This window comes from Chiroxiphia lanceolata, chromosome 19, assembly GCF_009829145.1.
Source record: "Chiroxiphia lanceolata isolate bChiLan1 chromosome 19, bChiLan1.pri, whole genome shotgun sequence".
NCBI classification, from domain to species: Eukaryota; Metazoa; Chordata; class Aves; order Passeriformes; family Pipridae; genus Chiroxiphia; species Chiroxiphia lanceolata.
The window spans coordinates 6,453,727-6,470,556 of NC_045655.1; the positions used below are offsets into that span (position 1 = coordinate 6,453,727).

Below are 16,830 nucleotides of genomic sequence, written 5' to 3' on the forward strand. Positions count from 1 at the left end.
TCCTTTGAGGCTTGCAAGGCTGAGAAGTACAGGAAAAAAACCCTCCAGGAAGGTGCTGTTCAGTGTCCACACCACTTCCCCATCTGCCTGCCTGTCTGCCCTGCTGCTCTGGTCTCCTCATCACATGCTAATGATGGTCCTGGATACCAAGGCTAACGAAGGACCAGCTTTGATCGTCAGCACAGATTCTACACTTGTCCCTGGCTGAGATCCTTGTGGCACGAATGAAGTCTCCAAATCCCTTTTATCTCACAAGGGCTGCAGTGGAGTGGGGGTCCTACAGCACCCCCAGAGGGGTACAGCACCCAGGCTCCCTCTGAACCACATGTCCATGGCAACACTGCAGAATGCTCCTGCTGGGTGCTCTTGCAAGGCCACCGAGGGGAATCCTGGCAGCCTGGGAACTTTGCATTGAGCAGGGTCAGGGAGAAAACGCCTGTCTGGGCTGAGAGCACGGCTGTCTGCCTGTCTGTCTGTCCACCCACAGCAATATCCCTGTGGATATTGTGCAGTGGTGCTGCTTAATCTTGGCCCCAGCAGCAGCCACTTATAGCCCACATCCGTGTGGCCTCACTGGTGATGATGAGCATCTTCCAGAGCAAACAATTACAGAATTAACCCCACAGTCCTTTCAGCCCCTAATTTTCCATCCCTGACTGTGTTCCTAGCTTGGCTTTGGTGTGCCAAGGGATAGAGAACTCCAGCATTTCCACAGCACGGCACCAGTGCAGCATTTGGCCCTTGATATATATTTTTCTTTAACATCTGTCTTTCCTTTTCACTGCGGTTTTTATTACCAGACACGTTCAGATTTAAGTAAACACAGCTCAGGAGTAGAGGGCTGGGAGGTCCTTGTGGTGCATTGAGACCAACGGGGTGGGATGGGATGTCTGGGGCTGATTGGGGTGAAGGTATGGGCTGGTTTGCAGGGGAATGGGATCCATCCTGCTTCCCTGAGGGTCTCCTCTGGGATGTCTCAGGGCAAAAATCAGCCCTGCAAAGGAAATGCAGTGCTGTGCCAGTGCTCACTGGCTGGGATAGAGGTGTCTTGGTGGGGCTCCCCTCTTCTCTCAAAGTTATCCCCCTTGTTCCCCAAGGCCGTGCATAGGGGAGCTCAGGCTGCTCCCCTTCATTTGTTGTCATTTATGTATAATTTAGAGTGGGGGTTAGTTATACTCTAATTGAGTTTCATGTGTCACAGCACGTCTCAAACAGAAAATAAAATATTTAACAACCTCCACTGGTAATAAAGATTCACATTTGCCTCGTTCTGGTTCCCAGTACATGAATATTCCGCACCACGCTCCACAGGTATTAACTTCATTCAGATTTCTCCCTGGTTATGCAATATAACAGTAATGACAGATAGAAGCCAGAGCTTAAAAAAAATTATAATCAAAACCAACAACAACAAACCAGTTTGATGCCATTAACTCCCCTCTGTTGGTTAGGGGAGCACTAATATATTCTGTTTCATTGCTGGCTCCTCTGTGCGTGCAAGTGCCTTGTGCCCGCTCTGCACTGTGGGTGGGAGCTGCCCCAGTCACACCAGTATGGGCAGGAATCGGGGCAGGAGAAGGGCAGGGGTAGATCCAGGGTGGGAAGCATCTGAGACTCAACTCTTGGAGGGCAAAGACTGAACGGAGCCTGTTTTGGGCTGAAGTAAAGCTGGGATTGTGCCCATGCTGTGTTGCTGTTTGAGTGGGAATACACGTGGGGTTGGACACAGACTAAAGCATGACTGGCCCATGCTGGGGCCAGGTCAGGGCAGTCACAGCCAGGCACTCAGGTGGTGAAATGGGACAGGGTCATGGTGGGAGGAAGCCCTGGGTGATTTTTGGGTGGTGGCTGGTACCCATGAGGATGAGCTGGGTCAGTCCCACATTAGAAGGACCTGGGCACTGTGGGAGAGTGGCTTTAGGGGAAGGACTCAGGACTAACTGTGCTGAGGGTGACCAAGTGCCATGTCCAGGTCTGGTGTGCTGGGGCTTGCCCAGGCCTGTTCTGGGGGAGATGAAGCCATTTGAGACACAGCCAGGCCAGGCTTTCCCATGCTGCCTTCTGTACCATTTTTTAAGGCAGATTCAGGCTTCTTGAGCTCTGGCATAGGGGCAAAGTGGAGGCAGGAACAGGCCTTGATCCTATTGATGCCCTATGCCTTGCTGTGGGGCTGCTGGGAGGCTGGTGTGGAGCACCTGCCAGTCCTTTGCCTCATCCTCGTGTGGTCTGAGGACTTGGGCTGCTGCTCAGAGAGCTCTCATGGGGAAGGCTGGAGTCACAAACTGTTTAAAGGCTGCTTTGCAACCACCAAACTCAGTATCCTGAGAAAAGGGGGTTCAGGAGGACATACTGGGCTGGTACCAGTGTGCAGAGCACGAGAAGTGGCATGGGGCTAGCACTGGGCTGCCCTGGTGTTATGGGGCTTCGCAGTACCACACTCACTCATCCCCTGGCTCCCTGCACCCCATAGGGCACCCAGATCCCTGTGGGCTCTGCCCTTATCCCGTGCTGACAGCCCTGACCTGCCGGATTTGGCACCTCCTGAATCTTTTCTTGGCCCTGTTGGCTCTGGCCGTGTGTGCTCATGAAGGGCTGGGCAGCCCCCAGCCAAGCGGTGACCTTGACAGCCCACAGTGCCACGGGGCGGGTTAAAACCCCAGCAGCAAGCTGCTCACGTTGCCCGTAGATTCGTTAAGGTAATTACAATTCATGCCAGACGAAGGCCACAGACAAGGCTGCGTGATCCAGCTAAAACGTGTTGAACTGGCTAAAAGCATCCCGGGTGCCACCACCACCCCCACAGCGGCACAGCGAGGAGCGGCTGGAGCCGGGCAGGGGAGGGGACAACACGGAGCGGCGGGGACGTGGCTCACACCCAGGATCACCTACCACCCAGGGTCACCTACCACCCAGGGTCACCTACCACCCAGGGTCACCGCGCTGCTCTGCCACCTCTCCTCGCTGGCTCCTTGCACACCCACACACGCACAGCCCGTGCAGGCACAGCTGCCTCGGGAGGGGCCGGGCTCGGCACAGAGCTGTTGCCTGGGTTCCCTTGCATCACGAAGATGTTGTGAGCTGCTGAAAATTCAAAGTGCTGTTTTAATTATGTGCCATGAGGAGAGCAGCCTCGATCTTGGAAGGAGGCTAACGGCGGGACCGCCAGGATATTTTCAATGGCAGAAACCCAGAATCCCTCTCAGTGTATGTTTAAAAGGGAAAAACGTCAGGTTTGCCCATGAAATAATAACTAATAACCTATAAACAATGACATCACCGTCCACCTCGCTGCTGGGGAAGTGATTAAGAGACGCCTTGCTTATGTGAAACGAGAACATCTGCTCTCTGCTGGAAAGAGGAGGAAGATCTCCTCATCAGCATTAAATTTAAATGAGCCAGTCCTCATTTCCACACTTCTGCAGTGCTCGGCTTCTGCAAGAGGGTGACTGGGGAGCATAGGCTTTGACAGGGGCTCAATGAGCCCTTCTCCCTCCCTAGCTTTCTAAAAGTGTCAAAATTGGACTTCTCTATCCAACGAGGCTCCCTGGGTGTGTATGGACACATCATGGCCCCATAAGCAGCCAGGTGGGATTGGATCTCCCCTTGCCCCAGTGCTTTTTTCAGCATCTCATCCCAGCAGAGCCACCCATGTCTCATCTCCCATGGGAGGATGATGAGATGCACCTCAGTGTCCCCACGGCTGGGACAAAGAAGTCCAGGTGCTCTTGGTGATTTAGAAATTGCTTTAGGATGAAAGGAGGCCAGGATGAGCTCACCCCAGCATACTGCAGTGGGTACCACCCCCCAGCCTGGGCACCTTTGTTTGCAGCACCTGCAGCTGCCCGACTGCCCTGCTCCCCATCAGCCACCCTCATCACAACCTGCCAGCGGGCTTCAGCGTGCTCCACATTATTTTTAATTATATTTTACTTTAAAGGGCTATTAATTACAAAGATTTCCCAGCAGAGGCCTTATATGGAAAAAAAATAAAAAGGAAAGGGGTAAAAAAAGAAAACCCTTTCCACACCAAGGGTTGTTATGGGTGAGCTGGAATATGAATAATATTCAAAAGGGTTAAGCAGCAAAGGAGCAAAGTGTGGGGTGCAGAAGGGCACTCAGCTGTGCTCCCAGGTCATGGCCGAGATCCTTTGTGAGTGCAGAGCTCCCTCCCTGGAGCAAGGGCAGCTATCCCAGCCACCTCAGCCATCCCAGATGTCCCATTTGTCCCTGCAGGCGCCAGCTCAGGGCCTCACTCACTGGGGTGGGATGCTTGGTGGGATGCAGGGCACAAGCTCATGACGCAGCATCCTGCTATCTTGGCCCCGGGATACTTGGCCCTTGGCCCCTGCAGACCCGGGGTTAAAGCCCCACTCTCCCTCCTGTCCTGACCCCTCTCCTCCCAGTCCCCTGAGGGACGTGTTTCTCCATCCCCCTGCCCTTGCTGCTATTCACTGCTCCTTGGAGAACAGGAGACATTTGTGCCATGTCAGTCGGTCACTGCTATCAGTGCCATGTGCTCGTTTAATATTCATTTATTTTAAAGCCATTTGGGTCATTTTCTCCCCAGCTGGAGGGGGAAGCTGCTGTTTTAGGACAGGAGCAGGGGTGTGGATGGTGTGGTGCTCTCCTGACCTCCCATCCAGGGCTGGGACTTTGGGGACAGCATTGGCCTCTTTGGGGTGGGACTGTGAACCCCCTCCTCAGAGCAGCACAGCCCTTGCAGAGGGGTTTAATGAGTTTGACCTTCACAACATGGACTCAGCTGATGTGTGGTGGGAGAGCTCGCTGGAAAAAAACTTCACTAGGGCAAATTGTGGTTTATTTTTTTAAATACAGGCCAAGATCTGTTTTGCTCATGCCTGGCCACCAACACCAGGAGCTGCTGACCTCTCCCCCTCCCATGTCCACCTTTTCTCAATTAGCAATTTGCTCAATTGCTCAGCAGGGGCCAATTAGAGCTCCAGTTCCTGCCTTCCCCTCACCAGCCCCGGGGGAGGAGGGTGTTTGGAGGTGCTGGCGCAGCTCTGGGGTGAAGGTGTCCTTTGGCTGGAGCTCCAGAACACTCAGGTAAGGCCCTGGGCGGAATTGTCGTGATGAGACCTCTTGGTGTTGTGCTTTTGTGCCAGGGAGGGGGTGGTGATCCGCTCGAGTGCCTCTGGCTATAGTTGGGGTCCTGGATGGAGAAAAGAGGGCTGCTTTTCCTGAGCCTTGAGTCACTGTGAGGGCAGAGGGGCGACTTGAGGATGTGCTGCTTTTATTTGGAAGGTTTTTTGTGGCAAACCTGAAGGTGCTGAGGGAAATCTTGGAGTCCTGATCCCTGCCGAGCTCAGGACTGAACTCCACAGCCTGTCCTCAGGCATTCTCCTGGCTCTGCCCTTCCCCTTGCCTGACTCTCGTCTCTGACGCCTTTTTGGCACCTTGTACCCTTCTTGAGACTACCCTGATCTCTGGCAATGCCTTCCTGGGGTGCTGGAAGTGCTTTTTGCGGCGCTGGGGCAGAGATGGGCGCGCTCGGGAGCAGCATGTGGTGCTCGTCGGCATCCCGATGCTCGGCGGAGCTGGCGGCAGCAGCGCTCGGGGACCCGGGGCCCGGCAACAAGCATCTCATTTCCCTCTTGTCTCTTCCTGTCAGACAAGATTTGAAGATTCAATTAGAGTGGGAGCGCTGATAGCGGCGGGGCTGGCGTGCTGCTCGCGCCCCGCGCTCGGGCTGCTGGGGAACCCGATGAAAGCCAAAAGCAATGCAAGGAGAGGGGGGTGGGGGGGAAAGGAGGGTATTGAAAAGGGATGGGGAAGAGCCTGGGAGGAAAAAAAAAAAAAAAAGGCAAGAAATGCAGATTTGAGGGAGTTGAGAGATGGTTTAGAGCATAAGTCTTATGAGGAGCAGCTGAGAGAGCTGGGGCTGTTTTATCCTGGAGAAAAGGAGGTTCAGGCAGGAGGTTCAGGGGAAGGTTCATCGCTTGCTACAGCTGAAAGGAGGTTGTAGCCAGGTGGGGGTTGGTCTCTTCTCCTAACTAACAAGCAACAGGACAAGAGAAAACAGCCTTGAGTTCTACCAGGGGAAGATTAGATTGGATATTAAGAAAAATTTCTTCACTGAAAGAGTGGTCAAGCGTTGGAACAGGCTGCTCAGAGAAGTGGTGGAGTCACCATCCCTGGAGGGATTTAACAGACGTGTGGATGTGATGCTTAGGGACATGGTTTGGCGGTGGCCTTGGCAGTGCTGGGTTAACAGCTGGACTCGATGATCTTGGAGATTTTTTTTCAACTTAAACTGTTCTATGATTCTGTGGTTGGAGGCTTAGGGATGTGCTCCAGCCCCCCGTGCTGCAGAGTGGTGCCTGCTCAGGAGGGGGGGTCTGAGGGCAGCACCAGGCTGAGATGAGAGAGACCTGCTCGGTGGAGTGAGTCTGGGTGTCAGGGCAGGACTTGCTCACCCAAAACCTCATCTTGCAGAGCTGGGTCTCTAGACCAGCAACAAGAGCAAGCCGAGAGCTGGGTTGAGGCTTGGTGTCCCATGGGAGAGCAAGGCAGAGCCTCCCCAGTGCATTGGACAGGGACCTGGCTTGACCTTGGCTGGATTTCAGTTGGGTTTATTTCCCCTGAGGAAGAGAGCTGTGATAAATGCAAGAGGGTATGGAACAGGATAGTGCTAGGTCCTTGTGTGCTGTCTGGGGGTGGGGTGGGGGTTGCCTTTGTGGGGCTGATGGATCTTTGTGCCTTTTGAGGGTCAGAGACAGGATGTGGACACTAAAACGCCCAAACTGCCCAACCAGGATATTCTTGAAAGGACGCTCCCTTCCCCTCTCCCTGTTCTGTGGAGGTAATAGAGGTTGTAAAGGAAAATGCAAATTTTTTAAAGACGGTGGGGCAGACAGATTTTTATTATAAATTATGTTTTTACTACAAATTATATTCTGAGCCCCAGAGCTGAAACCCTGGGTTCAGCTCAGCTCTTGCAAAGTCAGGAGAATGAGCCGCACCGGTGCTACAGCTGCGAGCGACTCAGCCCTTGCAGACGTAGCAGTTCCCAAAACTCGGGCCGTGCTCAGGCATGGATTGATTGTGTACCAAAAAGTCAAGGTGCAAACATTGATCATGCAGAAAAGTGCTGGTCATCAGCCAACAATAAGCATTCCCCAGCCTAAATTATTAATTCCTTTATGCACGCCAAGCGGATCGCGCTGGTCGTGTACCTCCCCTTGCACAGTGGTTGCGCTTCGTGCCGTAGTATATTTTTCCCTCCAACAACTTGTCTGGCTCTTCGCTTAATAAAGATTGAGAGAGACAATAAAAACATTCATTAAAGAGGAAAAAAAATAAAAGATGAAGCCCTGCTTGTAGCCTCTAGCAGTTGGTTTCATTAAGCAATTGCTTCTCCTAAACCCTCCCTGGGTGGTTCCCGGTGCTGGTACCCAGCCCTGGGTTTTGGGGATGCAGCACAGGGCTGGGAAGCCCTGGGATGCTTGGCTGAAGGCCACAGAATCAATGGGGTAACTAGGAAGGGCAAGAAAGTGTCTGGGTGATGAAAAAGGGAATTAGCGAAATGAGCTCTTGGGGGGAAAAGCAGCTGTTTGGATGGGGTTATGCAGGGTTAAGACGCTACTTTGTGCTGTGTGGAACATCAGGCTGGTCTCCTGCTCCTCCCAGATCCTCCACTGCTGTTCAAAGAGGGGAAAGTGTTCTTTCAGCTGTGAGTACTGAAGATAGGAGCATCCCAGCAGGACTGTGTCAGGGCTGGGGTTGTGAGAAGCAGCCAGAGGGCACCAGGGGAGCAGGGGCTGCAAGGGACTGGGTTTGGTGGGTGTCTCTGCTGTAGCTCTGTCAGCTGAAATGGCATAGATGGTGTTTCTCAGGGCGTTAATTCACTGATGGGGCAGCCAGGAGCCCCCATGCACAGTAAGGGCTCTGATCCCACAGCACTCACTGTCACTGGTGGGGCGGGAGAGCAGGGACAGAGAGGACTTGCTGCCGTCAAAATGCTCATCAACAGCACTTGAGACTGTGAATTGGTCGTGGGAGGCCTGTCCTGCCCCCAAACTGTGACATCCAAAATGTGCGTTTTTCTCTCCGGTTCCAAGGCATGAGAAGAGCTTTGGATCTTGTTGCGATTTATCACTCAGCCCCGAGCCAGATGCCTATATGGGTTCCATCTACGGCTCCCAGAACTGATAGAAATATTATCCTGCCTTATTAAAATCACCCACAGCTACTGCAGCTGTATGTCAACAGCAAAACAAATAGCGACTGGTTCCCATCGGGTTGGAGCCTCTCTGCTGAGACTGCCTTCCATCCTCCTCCTGCCAAAGTGGTTACAGATGTAGGCTTTTCCCGTTGCAGCTCCGAGCAGCTCCTGTACGGCCGATTCCAAATCCCGTTACTACGCCGGAGCCGTCTTTGTTGAGCATCGGCTCTGCTAAAGCTCCCCCTGATGTGAAATATTGCTCGCAGTGCTTTTCCTAGAAGTACTGCTAAGGAGGAGAGTGCAGTGCTGTGCTACCCCAAAAGACCCCCTGAATGGGGTGGGGAGAGGAGATCAAGAGGGCTGTGCTGGGATGAAAGCAGGGCTGCCTCCTCCTCCTCCTCCTCCTCAGGTGTCCCTGCCAGGAGTCTGCTGAGTAATTTGCTGTGCGTTGCATCTGCTGTTGAGGGCATAACTGATGATGCAGTGCATGAGTGCCTTTCCTCTTGCTCCTCCAAAACCACCACAGCCCTAAAATTCCTGCTACCACCCAACCTGTCCCTGGCTCACCCCTATTCCTCTCTCCTGTGCTATCTTTGGTATAATTAGGAGGCCAGGACTGTGCATGTGAGGTGACTGTGACCTCATTAGTTTCTTATGCTGTATTGAAATTTCTACTCATTTGCATCCCAAATCCCTAAATGTGCAGCCCTGGTCTCCAGGGTCACTTTTAGCTGCTTTCCATCCTTCTCACCAAGGCTCCAGGCTGGAGCTGTGTTCCCTCTTCTCAACAGATTGCTCCACTTCTGTCTGGAAGCTGAACGAACCCCCCTCAATCAAGCTCCCTTGTTTGAGGAGGACAAATTCCTGGTCTAACCTGGGCAGATGGGAAGGGCTCCCTGGGGAGATGCCCTGGTCTGAGGCAGTGCTGGGAAGGGGCTTCTGGTTTAACTCCTCTGCCCACCCAAGTGAGATGGGGGGTGACAAACACCCTGGCTGGGCTGTGACAGGCTTTGGACTCTCACCCCTCTGAGATCCACAACCAAGATCACTCTTCCCTAGCAAGAGCATCTTTTTAGTTTAGTGTTTGCTGATGCCAAAATCCTGTTAGACTGGTGGTACTGGCTTGATCCTCCTGATGTCTGGGTGCTTCACTTGAAATTTAGAGGATATATGGCTCTGTCAAGCCTTTCTTCTTTTTCTGTCCTAGTTGGAGGGAGAATGCTATTGGAGATGGGAAGGTTTGCATTGTCTCTCCTGTGTGATGTTGGATCCCTTTATAGGGCAGGTATGTTCTAAAGCAAAATGCTTTCAGTTCTCACAACAAGCATAATTCTTGAAAATGTATGCAATAAACAAAACGAGCCAAATGTAATTAAAATGGAGACAGCATATAATCTGGTAACCCACTTAGAGGCTCAAAGCTTCAGCTTTTAAAAAAATGTTTGCTCCAAATCCATTTAAATAAACAGACCAGCACACAAAGGCTCTCTGTACATTATCAGGATACAAAGAGAATCGGATCAAAAGCAGCTGTGACCAGGCTGTACATATGTAGCGAGGAAATTGCTTGATCTAAGACTGCACCTTGTACATGCAAATGTGTTTGTGGACCTTCCTGGGAATTGTATTTGTACTACAGCTGAGCTGTTGGGCTGTGCCGTGCCAGGGGGCAAAGGCTGGTGCGTGCCCCACCACAGGAGGGTTGGCTGGGGAATGAGGGAGCTCTGGGTGTGCTGGTGTGTCCGCTTGCTTTGGCTGGAGCAGAGAGAGGCCAAGGACCAGCTGAGCTTGCCCTTTCCATGGGTGCACACACTGCATCTGGGGTGTGGGGGGGGAATTGCTCAGAAACCTGTGAAAGAAATGGGAGTCCCTGTTCTTATCACCTGTGTCACGGGCCCTCCGCTCGCCTGGTGTCACACGTGCCATGTGCTGTCATACTTGTGTCCCTCTGGGCTTGCAGGAGGGTCTCCTGGCCCTGGGGGGGCTGTGGGGATTGCATCTCCTCCTCTGCCTGGACACCATCTCTCAGCTCTGCAGCAGAGCTTGGCTGGCCTTGAAGTTTTGCCAATAGCCATGTGATTTGTCTCGGGCTGGACAGCACAAGCTGTGAATCCAAGATCGAGTATGCTCCCAGGCCAGCAGCATTTGGCCAAGAGAAGGCCTTTTGGGTCAGACAGGAGCATCTGCCTGTTGTTCTTGCAGGTGGTTTGGACTAGCTGGAGCTCTTGGCATATATAGATGTAAATATGATGCGGGGGGCTACCGGGGAAGGGTGAGAAAGCTGTTTCTAAGGTGGCAAAAAATTTTAAGCATTTAGAAGCAGGGTTCTGGCTCAGCCTGGGGACATCTGCACTCAAAATGAGGATTGCCGGCAGAAAATCTGTTACTCTGGTTCCGCTGGAGGAAGGTCTCTGGCTCGGCGTGCCGTGTCCCCTGCTCGGGCCGTGCGTCCCCCCCTCCCCGGGGATGCTGGCAGCACGGTCCCCGCCGTCGGGGCCGTCTCCCACCGCGGCCGGGACTCGCACCGGCAGAGGGAGCTCCGGCCGCGTCCTCCGAGCAGGGGGGACCGGGGGGGACCCGCTGCTCCCGCGGTTCGGGGATGGCGGGTCCCCCTCGCCTTCTCGGGGCCGGGTCCCCCTGAGAGCTGCTGGCCAGGATCGTGTCCCCACGCGGCGTAGGGGTGACCGGCTCCAGACGGGGTGGCCCCTCGCAAGGGGCTGGGGGTTGTGACCCACATGCGCCGAGCCCAACAGCACAGTCTTCGCTCGCAAGCGGTGGGGGACGGGGCGGGGGGCAGCGGGGCGAGGGTCTTGGGCAGGGTTTGGGCGGCACACGGGAGGGCTCTGTACCGGCTCCTGCTGCCCTCGGCACCTTGGCCCCGGCGGGGCTCGCTCGCCTGCGGCTTTTTCTTCCCCATCTCTTCGTCCCCCGCCCCATCTCTTCTTCCTTGCGTCTCACCGGCTTCCCCCTCTCCCGGTGCTGCAGTGTCCCACCGGGGGCTGCCTCCGCCTAACGCAGCGCGGAGCTTTCCCCCTCCTCCCCGCCCCCGGCGCTACAGGTCCCCGTTCTCCCCCCGGATTTCCCCCCAGGGCAGGGGGTGCCCGGGCCCGACCCCCGCCGGGTGCGCCCCGTCCATCCCCGCCGGGGACCGTCCTGCCCGTCCAGCTGTGCCGCCGGGACGGACACCCCCGGCAGCCAATGGGGAGGAGCGGAGGGGCCGGGGGGGAGCCCCCATTGGCGGCGGGGGGAGGAGGAGCCGGGACTTGAAGTTGGAGTGAGGGATCCAGCTGTGCGGGCGCGCTCGGATCGGCGCGGCCGCCGCGGGAGCATCCTCCGCCCGTCCCCGCGGCGCCGGGCAGCATCCCCCGCTCCCGGGCAGATGCTGGGGCGCGGAGGGGGCAGGCAGAGCCGCTAAGGCGGCCCGCCCCGCGGGTGGGGGCCAGCAGCCGGCAGCGGGGGCCGCCCCGCCGCCGCCTCCCTGCCCGCGGCTCGCCCGGCTCGGGCCCCCGGAGGCACGGCGAGGAGGAGCTACGGAGCCCGCAGACGGCAGGGCAGGGCGAGGGGGGCGGCCCGGCCCCGGCCCCGGCGGGGGGCGAGGCAGCGGCTCGCCCGGCCATGCCACCCCGGCGCTGAAGCCGCCCCGCCGCAGCCCCCAGCCCCCGGCCCCGCCATGGCCGCGCCCCTCTAGGCGTCCCACCGGCTCGCCCCGCGTCGCCCCGGCTCCCCCGGGGCCGCCGGCCGGAGGATGGACGAGGATGGACCGCGAGCGGCCGAGGAGGATCCGGAGCCGGGCAGAGCCAAGACTTTCATCCGCCTTAATGACCTGTCCGGGGCCGGCGGCCGCCCGGGGCCGGGGGACAGGGAGGTGGGCAGCGGCGACTCAGAGGCGGAGGCGCTGCCGTACCCGGCGCTGGCCCCCGTCGTCTTCTTCTACCTGAGCCAGGAGAGCCGGCCGCGGAGCTGGTGCCTCCGGCTGGTCTGTAACCCGTATCCTTTGCAGGTGTTCGGCGGCGAGGTAAGCCCCGCGGGGCCCCCCCACCCTCGGAGCGCCGTGCAGGGCGGGGCGCACCTCCCGTCTGGAGCCCGCCGGGTGATGGGGAAGGAGCAGGGGTTTGGGAGGACCCGTCACCCGCCGTCCCCGGGAGAGCGGGGGGCACCCGGCGGCGCTCGCCCCCTCCCCCGTGCTCTCCCGGGAAGTTTTTCCGGACTGTTACAGGGGCTCGGCGGTCCCTGTCGGGGTGCGGGGCTGAAGAGGGAGCTGTGCGGGGCTCCCCTCCTGCAGAACTCCCCTCCCCCGGCCGCCCCGCCGCGATGCCGCCGCTCCCGCTGGCTCTGTCGCTCCGCTCCACGGGGAGTCGGAGCAGGAGCTGCGGGCGGCCCGTCCTTCCCCGGGGATCGGCAGCTTCTGGTCCCGCTCCCCTGACACACCGAGCGACCCTAACATCGAGCACCCCGCCTTGCAGACCCGTCCCTCCTCCCTGACCCCGTTTCTCTCCCATCTCCGGTCCCTTCCTCGAGGGTTTGGAGGGGGGGTGCAATCTGAGGGGAGGTGGAGGTGTGTGTGGCGTTGGGTTGCTGCCCAGATCCAGGTCCCTAAATAATTCAGGGTGTTCAAGGCCGCTCGAAGGGGCTCTGCAGTCCCCCTGGGGGTGCTCCTTGCTTGAAGGGGTCGGGGCAAGCTGGGGGTCACGGTCCCTGGGTGTGCGTGGGCCAAGGGCAACTGTTTGTCAGGTCCTGGGGTGAGCTGTGCCTCCCCAAAAGCTTATGGTCTCCTTCTTAACTCCCTATCTGCTCCAGCACAGGCTCTGAGTCTGAGCCGCTTTAGTCAAGTTTAAGCTTTCAAAAGAAGGGGGAAAAAATTAAACAGAGGAGACAATAGAAAAATTTCTTCTTGCCACACTCTTTAAAGCCTCCCTTGGAGTTGAGTTGCAACCAGCACACAGTTCGTAGCATTCCAAGTATTTTACCATCCCCAAACTCCAGTTCCATTATGGAACGGAATGAAATAAAGCGCAGCGCTGTGGCTTCCAGCAGGGGCTGGTGCGGGAGAGGCAGCGCTGCCCGGGAAGTTACCGGGTCCGTGCTGCGCTGCCGGCGCGAAAGGCAAGCGAGCAGGTCTGGGCAGCAACCCCACATCTGGAGGGGGAGAGGTTGTGCAGTAGCGGGGAGGACATGTTACATGGTATAGAGGGCCAGAATAGCCTGTGCGAGTCCTCCCCCACTCCTGGTGTTCGGGAACTGTTAGGAATTACATCTCCGCTGAGGTTGTGCCTGGGAAGAGCAGCGAGGGTCTGCTGGAGTTGTGGATATTGTTTTATTTGAGCTTCAGCAATGATTTCACTGGTAAACAGGCTGCCTTCTTTCCTAAAATGTCCCCCAGGAGGGAAAAAAACTAAGATTTCTCTTCCCAGTCATGAATACTCCCAGGAGTTTCCCCCCAAATCTCTTTCACACCAGCTAAGCACTTCAAAGCTGCGTTTATTTAAACATCTTAGAAATCTTGCAACTTTGTGAAGCCTTCTGTTTTGGAAAGAAATATTAACGACAGACGACAGGCTGCAAGTCAGTGTGTTCTTGTTGCCTACTATGACTAATATTATTTATGAATGCTGGTTTAAATATGTTTCCAAGTCTCTCTGTTCTTTTTTTTTTTTCCTTTCATTTTTAATCTTTGTAATGATGTTTTGAATCTGGTGTTAACACCTGCATGGTTTTAGTGTTTTCAGTAAAATTTCCCACCCCAATAACGCCTTGAAATGTGTTTTCTCCGCTGTGGCTGCAAATACAAGCTGATTAACTTTTGTCCTTGGAAAATTAGTGGTATTGTGGGCACCTGCAAGCAACCACCGCAAGCAGGGGATGAGCATTAGGTGCAGCCCTGCAAGCTGGGATTTTTCTAGTCACCAGTTCCTCGCTTGTTACCGAAAGACAAAGGCGCTTGCTGGGAGCTCTGGGGCCAGCGGGGATGATGCTGTGGGTCTCTGAGTCGTGTGGCTGCATGCAGCTGTTTGTTTTCAGGGTCGCTGACCCAGAATTGGGGGAGTTTTATTTAAAAACAACACCAAAAAAAAGTCACTTCAGCCTACAGATGAGAGAGAGGCAGTGGTTGGCTTGGCACCCACACTGTGTCCTGTCACTCACTGGGCTGTTCGGCAGAGCATCATCTCGCTCGTCCCTTCAGCTCTCTGCAGCCCCAGTGCTGGAGCTGAACCTGTTCTTTGGTTATATTTGTTACTTTCGTTGTTTTCCTTTAGTGTGGTGGGGCAATAGAGTGGCCCTTCTCAGGCTGTAATCTTCTAGGAATTGTGCCCCAGTGCTAAAATCATGTTGCTGGAAAGTCTTTGTTGCCACCAGCTGCCCTGGAGAGGAGCGGCAGTGCTTTGGCTCACATGGCTGGTGAATCCTGCTCCAGCTCTGGGGGGTTTGGAGCTTTCACTGGCTTCTGCCATTCTCATGGGTGGTTTTTACCTTTCTGCATCTGCTCATGCAGAAACTGGATGGGAGGGCTCTGGTTTGAGCTTTGCCTGTGGCGATGCGCAGCTTGGGGCTTGGCCAGGTGGGTTTGTGCTGCTCTAATCTGGCTGATAAACCAACTTTACTGTTGATGGGGCATTGGGAGGAGGTGCAGGACCCACTCTTGCCCTGGGAAGAACAGCTTGTGCCCCCGGGGTGCATCTGGAGCACCTGAGATGCTGCTCTCCATCCCTGTCCAGGTTGTTTGTGTAGGTGCAGCAGTTGAGGCTGAGGTGGGGTTAGGGAAGGGTGATGGTTGGGATGCTGAGTATCCAGCAAGGATGCAAAGTTCTGTCGAAGTGGTTTGTTGAGCTCTTCTTTCATGTTTCTGCTCAGAGTATCCTCTACCTGGATCAGGGAGCTTTTTCTCTTGCTGTCTGGTGTGGAGATGGGGGGTACTGTGCTGCTCTCCTGCTCCTCCTCTCCCTTAGGGCTAGAAAGAGGTCGTGAAGTTTGTCCTAATCCAGGAATTCTCCAGAACCTGAAATCTTGGGGTTTTTAACTCTAAATATGTATCATCCTGTCAAGCTGTTTTCCCCCTCCACTCCATCCTGGTCTTTGAGCAAAAACCTCTTTGGGTGCTGTGAGGAACTGGGGGGATGAGCCTGGTTGCCCACCTGCATATTCCCAGTGGCTCTGGGATGGAAGGTTCTGCGCTGAGTGAGAACTGCCTGGGTCAAAAGGGAAGGAGCAGGGACATGTTTAATGATCACAGTGCTGGACTTACAGGCTCAGCAAGATGGGAAGGACTGTGGCACATGCAGGGTGTCCTGATGTGCATGCTGGAGAGGCTGTGAGAGGAGAAGCAAGAGTCTCTGGGGGGGGGAGAAAAGAGGAGGCAAGCTGGTTACTTGACTTTCAGTTCTAAAATAAAAGCACCATGAAGGCTGGGAGGATGAAAGGCTGTAGCAGGGTCTGTGCCAGGCTACTCCTCTGATCAGAGACAAGAAACGAGGCTATTTCTTGAGAGTTGAGGAGTGATTGAAGAGCGGGGATGGAGAAAGTGGGGAGGATGCTACTGCTTGGCGTTAAGAGCTCTGAATAGAAAAATAACAGTGCAACTGAAAGGGCCTGTGATATCTATTGTAGTACTGAGAACTGCCTCGTCCCCGCGCTGTGCCTGCCTGCAGAGCGCTGCTGCCTGGAGAGCAGCACACGGCAGTGGGGGGCTGCAAAACCTTCTGGAAGGTGCTCTTCTGGGGAGATGCCCCCAAATTGGTTGAAATCTCATCTTTTCCTCCTGGTTTGGAGGGTGAAGGGCAACTCTGTAAATTTCCTCGCTGGGGAGGGGAGGTTTGGGTGGCGCTGGGAGGAGTGCTCCCATCCCGCCTGGCTACTCTGCAGCACAGTCCCTGGGATTCGGGGTTTGAGAATGGATTTAGCAAAGAAACACGTCTTGATCTGGTCGTGGAAGCCAGCCCTGCTTTCTGTCTGCAATAAAACGCAGAGAACTCTTCCAGCAGCTGCCTCACATGGCCCCATTCACTCCCCAGCAGGGAGAGGTCAAAGCTCAGTCCTGGGGAGGTGCTGAGTGCCCCCAGCTCTCGTTGGAAGTCAGCAGAGCCCAGTCACCTCCAGGAGTGGGTCCGGAGCTCTTATGGCCTCACGCCAAGGCTTATATGAGGTCTGTGCCAGGGTGGCTCATGGGGTGGCTGGAGCTGCTGTGTCAGTGCATCCTGGAAGGCAGCGCTGGCCCTGCTGAGGGGATGGTCAGACCTTGCCTGCTGAGCTCACCCTGAGCACTGGTGGTCTGTGCGTCAGCCCCGCTCTGCATTGGCCTGGCTGGATCCAGCTCTTCTGGAGGGGCATGTCCGTGTGTCCAACTGCACTGGAACTGGGACCCTCCTGCCTGGTGGGGATTAGAACTGAACCTGCTGAGCTGTGTTGTGGTTTGGGCTCCCCAGCTGGTGGTGCCTCCCCACAGCTCTCCCTCCTGTGGAGATGCAATGAGGGCAGGGGGTGAGCAAAAGCCCCATCACCTCATGGGAACTTGGGGTCCTCAATCCCTTTTTGGCTCTGCCAACTCATGGGGGTAGCCCAGTACTTCTTGTGCTGCTGTTTGTAGGGTTCAATGTAGTGCAGGGTTAAAAATAACACTTTTTTGTTATCAAAAGGGTGTGTTGTGAGGGGAG

At 55.6% G+C, this 16,830-nt stretch overlaps 1 protein-coding gene across 17 annotated transcripts in view; it reads left to right on the forward strand.

Moving 5' to 3' along the window:
- The first annotated feature begins 11,852 nt into the window (after positions 1-11,852).
- The window catches only part of CACNA1G (calcium voltage-gated channel subunit alpha1 G), a 145,791-nt gene continuing 140,813 nt past the window's right edge, over positions 11,853-16,830 (forward strand). For all 17 annotated transcript variants that reach the window (XM_032706433.1, XM_032706448.1, XM_032706449.1 and 14 more), the window contains exon 1: positions 11,853-12,172. In XM_032706433.1, the coding sequence (XP_032562324.1) occupies positions 11,931-12,172 (242 nt within the window). In that variant the 5' untranslated portion in view covers positions 11,853-11,930. The remainder of the gene's footprint in view (positions 12,173-16,830) is intronic.